Below are 7580 nucleotides of genomic sequence, written 5' to 3'. Positions count from 1 at the left end.
ACCTTGTGTTTGTATTCAATTAAGGCTAGCTGCTCACTAGATTTAGCCAAACTAGAGGCTACCTCAATGAAAAATGGCTATCACCACCATACATAGTTTCAATATTATTAATATATTGATTCTCTGCAGCCTACCAAGAGGACAGATTTAAGCACTGTTGATCCTGGAGCTTAGCAGTTAATTTATCTGATTTCTTTATAAAGCATTAAATGCCAGAATGACATAAAGGTTAATGTTATAGTATTAGAAGCCATTTTACTTAATAAACTTTATCATAAATCTAGCTAAGTAACAAAAATAAAAATGAAAGAAACTTTTTTTAAACCAAACTTTGATTCTTCTTTATAACCATATGAACAAAATATTTTTAAAATACACTTAGTACTTTTTTCAGAGGCCATAATGAAAGGTCATCGTGGTAGCATCAGGGACTTTCACAGACCCTAACAGATTATTTTGTCTGCTGTTCTGCAGGTATCTTGGCTGTGATCCTTCATAGTCTACTAGGAAAGCTGTGGTTCAGTTCACAGCAGCAGGGACTTTTCTGCATTTGCATTCATTTTTGAGTTTTAAGAACGTTGACATGGACGATTATGCCCACAGGTGACAGGAAACCAGTGTTTCAAGAGGGAACTTGATCACATCTCTAGATAACGTAGGTATCCTGTGCAAGTGTGCGAGTGCCCGCAGGCTTCGAGCTGCTGCCAGGAGCACATAGTTTTTGGATTGGTAAGAACGGCCAGATGACGCTTCGTGAAATATAAATGGAAGAAAGACTCAGAGAGTGCAATAAAAACCCTCCACCCTTCCGTCTCGGAGGACCAGGCAAAGAACTTCAGCAGCTGCAGGATATGGCTCTGGGGGTTCCCATCGCAGTCTGCCTCCTGTTCAAAGGTGCGTAATTCCCTTTTTGTTACCTTTGTCCCACCTTAAAATATAACGATTTAGTTCTCTGGATTCAAAGTTGTTCCTGGCAATGATCAAAACAAGGAACATGTGGATTAATTCTGTTTTTATAGAATACTTGCCTCTCTCTCTCTCTCTCTCTCTCTCTCTCTCTCTCAGCACCTGAAGTATTAAGTGTTTGCTTTACATAATTGAAGCACATTTGATAACAGCTACTGCCCTACAGTAAGCTGTGCGTGGTGATTCAACGAGTTATGTAAATACATGAACTTTCTCCTGAGAATGAGTGCATTTCAGTATTCCATAATTGTACTCTTGTCAAGGGGACAGCTAAGAAGTAATCTGGAACTGCCCTTGTCAGGTTCTGGCTCGCAATAAATACAATGAGTTAGAACCAGAACAGAAGATGGGAACCCTGGGATGAGAACCCCTTTGGGTCTGTTGTTAATATACAAAGGAAGCTCACCTGTGAAAGATGTTCTTCCTCCCCTGAACCCCATACCCACCACAGCAATGAAGGCAGCGTTGGGTGAAGAAGCAGAAGCGATCCCTCCTGGCACAGCGCAGCAGAGCAACTGGACATTTAACAGCACAGAAGGTATCTTCTTCCCACTCTATCTCAAGTGACTTCTTTAAGACTTTTGACAGAAAATTGCGTTGTGATAGAGAACCCGTGAAAATTTGTAACTAAAATTTTTTAGATAATCAGCTATTTCAGAAAGATGATGTTATGCTGAAGTGACAGGTGGGCGTGCCTGCCAAGGGTTGCTTTTTTTTTTTTTTTTTTTTTTTTTTTTTTTTTTTTTTTTGAGAAAGAAGTGAAGCAGGAGAGAGAAAAGCTGCCCGTCTTCCACTATTCTTCTAAATGTGAATCCTGCCATTGGTTCTGCTGGGATTCTGCTTGACTTCCAGTAACCCTTTTATTCTGGGTATAATTGAATATGACTTTGACATTCTGGAGGAGAGACCTTGTATTTTGATCTGGAACAGGAAGTTTAGCAGCCACAGAAATCAGAGCTCCAAGAAGCAGTGCTTTTCTTCATCTTTGGGAAGGTCTTTTCTTGTGGCTCATGGTCATCGTTTTAGCTGCATTTCCTAATCTCTTCCACCCACTTTGGTTATTAGTGGTGGTGGCCATATATTTTCTTTCCATCTCAGTGTGCGCATCAGAAAGACTTCTTGCCATGTCGCGCGTGGCATTGTGGTACAGCTTTCATGCTTATTTGAACTAGAGATGAATCTGGAAAGTTCCTTTCCTGTCAAGGCCTGAGTCTGAATGGCCAATGACTCTCACAGAACTCATTCTCACAGAACACAGAACTCACGGCCCCTGATGGAAAGATTATGGTTTGTGATCAGGACCCAGGAACTCTATTTTGTTTCCAGGGTCTAGCCAATAGAAGAACGTGAAGTCAAATGGTTCTTTTTCTGAAAATGAAAAAGGAGAATATCTAACTGATCCTTATTTTGCCAATAATTTTAAACACCTGAAAAAAAATGTGCTGCCCATTTGATTTTTGGATGTTGATTTGTAAAGCAGAAAGTGTAGAAAACGTAAAGATGGGCTGGAGAGATGGCTCAGCCCTTAAAGGCTGGGCTCACAACCAAAGGATAGGAACGTTTAAAGACGTGGTTTCATCTCAGTGGTTGATGTCATACACATGTTTCCAGCACCTCCGCCCTTAGCCTTTATCTCTCTCATATTGCTGAGCTGTAAATGAAGTCTCTGATTTACATAACAACAGCAATGAAGAAAGGAAGGAACTGTTTCTTTCCTTTGCTTTCTCTGTGGAAGATTTTTGTACTTTTTGTGGCTGTGTTGCAATGCTGGGATGAACCGCAGAGCTTGCTAAGCATCTAGCACTGTTCTATAGTCTCTCATTTTGCTTCTTAACTTAAAAATATACAGCTGATATCTTGTAAATGTTTTAATGAAGTTATAACTAACTTCTGCTTGAAGGGAAAAAGAGTCTCTCTGCAGTGTGTTTCCTTTGGAAATGGTTTCTTTCAAATTCTCATATTTTCTAGAGAATCCTTCTTTAGATTTGCTTAAGTGAACTTGGTTTGTCTTGAATTAAGAGGAACTTAGCACAGTATGAATGAGAAATTCCAATGTCTCCAAATAAATTCCTAAAAGTACATTAATATACCAGTCAGCAAACTGAATGTCAACGCTAAGTTCTGGTGTGTGTTCTCAAAGCAAAGTGATATGGTTTCTTGTTGGTACCCTAGTATATAGTGATTTAGTATTTTTCACATGAGAAGGAATGTTTTTAGGTCTGTATTTTTTTTCCCTAAAGACACCCAAGTAGAATTGTCTTAGCCTCTGTAGGAATGCACATACAGTATAGCATAAGGAATGACTAATAGTAAGGAGGTGGACTTATGCACTTAACAGGCTACAAGATGCCACCAATTGTGCTTAAGAGAAGTTTAAAGATGGCAACCCTTCAATTATGCGGTTTTTCCTAAGAGTCTTTCCCATTGCATAAGCACCAAGGACAGTACAAGTAGGTGTTGTGTCTGGCATGCCAGCACCAGCGACATCCTGAATCCCAGATGATTTTCCAGAGTACCCTTTCCTGACCCAGGTGTCCTGTGAGGAGGTTTCTGATCACTAGCTACACACTGTGGTCATTTTTTGCAGAGCTGAAATGAAAGAAAGAAAAAGCTATTACAGATCCCACCCCCATGGCTTTGCCACAACACCTCTTAACCGAGCAGAACTTTCATTTAGTGTGTTGTAGTGTTGCTATTAGCTGTGTCCATCTGAGCCCACACTGGCTTCTCATCAGTCGTAACAGCCCCTTTCTGGTTAATCAATGAAAATTTTCCCTCTCTACATGTCACTTCCTGGCAGTTCATGGAAGAGTAAAAGAGGGGATTCTCATCCTTTCCTCTAAAGAGGGAATAAACATCTATTTTATTATCGGGCCAAATTACATCCCTAGGTGATGACATATTACTCCAGAGGGATGTACAGAGGAAATGCGAAGTGATATGAAGCCTTCTGCTCTAATTAGCATTGGTTACACAGCTGGGAAACATGGTTCAAAATTAGCTCCTAAGCTAGAACCAATGCTGCCACCTTTTGACCATCTCGGCTCTATGCTTTATTGTGTAGCTTCTAAAGAATGGGACAATCATTAATTCATCTCCACTCTACAACTAATTAACAATATGTGGAGAGACATGAACCCAACCTCTTGGATAGAACACCTCCCCCTACCCCCCAAAACACCCAACATTTCAAAAGACAAAGCATCTAAAATGTTTTTAAAATAAAAGGTCTCTTTACATATGTATTGAACATGTATTATGAAAGTTGGACACACTTTGCTGTTAATTAATGTATCTCCTTTTCCTAGCTGACTACATAGAAGACAGTGTAGCTCTGAAGTTCTCCCATGCTTGTCTGGAAGACCACAATAGTTACTGCATCAATGGAGCATGTGTGTTCCACCATGAACTGAAGAAAGCCATTTGCAGGTAACTGAGAGATGGGAGAAGGTGATGCACCTAGCACAGTCGCAACTGTTCTGTGTTGTCCACTATAAACAGTGGCTGATGGCCAATAGGTATTGTACTTCCATGGTGAGGACTATGTCTCCTGCTCCCAACATTCCTTAGTTACCCATAGTTCTTTGTGTAGGGTTGAGAAATGATGAGACCTACCTCAACCTGGTCCACATTAGTCTCTTGATGTTGTCCTTGTCCAAGTCATGTTTAAGCGTCTGTGTTGGGGAGACCTCATGGGTGTTGCTTGTCATTTCTAGGAGACACAGTCTCATAGCAAATTCCATGTTCCTTTTAAGTACATGGGAGCGCTTGGAGGCAGGAGAGGAATGGGGTAAAATGATATAATTATATTATAATCTCAAAAATAATTTTAAAAGAATAGGGTGATGAAGGGCAGGAGGGGGGGGACACTGATTGATCTGAATGTGACTAGCCATTGTATTTGAATATTACGACATCTCTTTTTCTAAACTACTTATCCATATTACTCAACACCCTAGTTCCCAGACTATGGCACACACAGAACTGGAAACTTGTTTGGAATGCTGACTTTAAGATCTACAACTATTAAGTCAGTATCTGCATTTCTAACAACATACAAAGTGACTCTGAACTTTCACCAGTTTCCAGGATGAGACAGATTCCCACAAGAAGAAACCCTATTTATGAAGATAAAGTCCTGGAACTACTATGACCCTCTCACCCCACACTGATTTACTCAGTTTCTTGAGAAGCAATCTACCTTTCTGTCCTATCAACGAGGGAGTGTGTGAAGCCTCACTGAATAGACTGTGCTAAAGTGCAGGCTGTTTCATATTTGGACTAGCTCCCATGTGCCTTACCAAATGTCTCTTTACTCATCCTTTGAAATGCATCACTCATTGGTACTTCTGTCACTGTAGGCTTTACAGTTCTTTTCTCTCTTTAAAGATGCTTTACTGGTTATACTGGAGAACGATGTGAGCATTTGACCCTAACTTCATATGCTGTGGATTCTTATGAAAAATACATTGCAATTGGGATTGGTGTCGGATTGTTGATTAGTGCTTTTCTTGCTGTCTTCTATTGCTACGTAAGAAAAAGGTATGAAAAATGACAAAGAATTCAGTTGGTTGTGTGTGTTCACTTGACAAATATTTATTGAGTCCCTACTGTTGATGTGTCTGAGAAGACCCTCTGTGAGATTTTTGGTGTCTTTTCATGAACCTAGACAGGTACTTGAAAGAAAGAAAGAAAGAAAGAAAGAAAGAAAGAAAGAAAGAAAGAAAGAAAGAAAGAAAGAAAGAAAGAAAGAGAAATAAAGAAAGAAAGAAACCTTACCAATACAATTAGAACAATGCAAATTTACAGTTTCCTTTCTTCTTATTTATGTTTGCCCATGTTAAAGTTCTAAGTGGGAAAGATAGCAGGGTTTTAGAAGGCAAAGATTAAATATATCTTAGTGATGTGTAGACATTTAGTGTCCAATAAAACATAAATATTGTTGAGTAAAAAGAAAATTAAGAAATGAATATTAGCTAGGCAGTGGTGGTGCATGCCTTTAATCCCAGCACTTGGGAGGCAGAGTCAGGTAGATTTCTGAGTTTGAGGACAACCTGGTCTACACAGAGAAACCCTGTCTCAAAAAAAAAAAAGAAAAGAAAAAAGAAAAGAAAAGAAAAAGAAAAAAAAGAAATGATTATTAAATGAATGAAAACTTTTGACAAACATTGGCCACTTTCTCCTTACACAACAAGGGAAGTTATCTTTAGCAATATTGTTTACTGCTAAAAACCCAATATTAAGAACTTAATCTACAGACAAGTTTAGTTATATACTTAACATATTATTTCTAGTTTCCCCATACTGGTTATTTTTCATTAAATCCACACAACTAGGGAAAAAAATCAAAATTTAATGAGAGTCACATTAAGAACAAATATATTTTTACAATAATATTTGTATTATAGTACTTTCACTATTCTCATTTTAAAAAAACAGCAACTAAAATTCCATGACCAAAATTAGAAATGTTTGTTTTGCTTAATAGATGTCTATCAGAATTGATTATGTGTTTGATTAGCTTTATGTTGGTCAAAGAGATGAAGAATACTAATGAGAAAGAGAAGGGAGAAAGCAAAGAGAAGGAAGGAGGAGGAAGGTAGAGGAGAAGGAAAGATCTGTATACATTCAAGAGCTGAGCGTGGAAAGTCAGGCTCTCTAGATGAAGATCTGGAAATGGAGATGCTTATGCATGTGGTGGTGGTGGTGGTGGTGGTGTGACAGCTAAAACAAAATGTGTAGTGAGCTAATGAAAGAAGACAACATAGGCCAAAGCTGCTAAGCAAAGATGTGGCTTCAGCTCCAGTGCAGTCTCAGTCTGATTCCACAGGGAGAGATGAGATGTGAATGCTATCATAAACCGATCCCAAAGAGGAGTCCCTCTTGGTTTTAACACTTCATTTCATTCAATCATGGGTCATGATGATCACAGTGGGGTAGGAATCAGGGTCTTACAATCTTGTAGAAACTTGTTGGACAGGCACTCGGTTGGCCCTAGGTAATCCTCTAGAGTAGGATGCTACTATGCATAGGTTACTTCCTGTTACTGAGTGATAAATGGCCTCTAGGTAGAGCACCGAGCGCAGCTGTTAACAGCAGCACGCTGGTATGTGTAATCCATAACGATCAACACAACACTCTTATGGAAACCAATGTTCTCTCTGTTTTAGGTGTCTAAATCTGAAATCACCCTACATCATCTGCTCTGGAGGGAGACCATTGTGAAGCCTTATAAGACATAGTCATCAAGCCATTTGTCAAAAGCAACAGGGACTCCAATGGATGATACAAAATGTGATAAGCCAACTTGAAAATAATGGAAGTTTGGGTCACAATGCAATAACTGACCATAGGTTCTTAGCTTCGGTCATCGTTGGGTGCCATGGAAGCTATGGAAATGAACTACAGTAATAGAAGCCAAGTTCACTACCCTTCTTTGGGTTTGCTGTTGGGTAGTTGTTGTCACTGCAGGAAGATTTGTTCCATACTTCTGACCATGTTGGATGTGAATTTTCATTTTAATTGTTTTATACCACACACCAATCAAGTCAAAGTAATGCCATTCCTGGGTTCTTCAGGAACTCTACATTTTGGGCCACCCATCTCGATGGACC

At 39.3% G+C, this 7580-nt stretch overlaps 1 protein-coding gene across 4 annotated transcripts; it reads left to right on the top strand.

The window, feature by feature from the left end:
- Positions 1-836: 836 nt before the first annotated feature.
- Positions 837-7372, top strand: Epgn (epithelial mitogen). 4 transcript variants are annotated; one of them, XM_052199385.1, is made up of 5 exons: positions 837-894; positions 1418-1504; positions 4275-4395; positions 5356-5508; positions 7137-7372. In XM_052199385.1, the coding sequence occupies exons 1-5, from the start codon at positions 852-854 to the stop codon at positions 7189-7191; spliced, it is 459 nt and encodes a 152-aa protein (XP_052055345.1). In that variant the 5' UTR covers positions 837-851; the 3' UTR covers positions 7192-7372. The 4 variants fall into 4 exon arrangements, with proteins under 4 accessions (XP_052055345.1, XP_052055348.1, XP_052055347.1 ...); XM_052199388.1 differs by lacking the exon at positions 5356-5508 and having other exon boundaries at positions 852-894; positions 1418-1477; XM_052199387.1 differs by lacking the exon at positions 5356-5508 and having other exon boundaries at positions 852-894.
- Positions 7373-7580: the final 208 nt, after the last annotated feature.

This window comes from Apodemus sylvaticus, chromosome 11, assembly GCF_947179515.1.
Source record: "Apodemus sylvaticus chromosome 11, mApoSyl1.1, whole genome shotgun sequence".
Taxonomy (NCBI): Eukaryota; Metazoa; Chordata; class Mammalia; order Rodentia; family Muridae; genus Apodemus; species Apodemus sylvaticus.
Note: the sequence above shows the minus strand (reverse complement) of the source record. Positions and strands in the feature narration are given on the sequence as shown.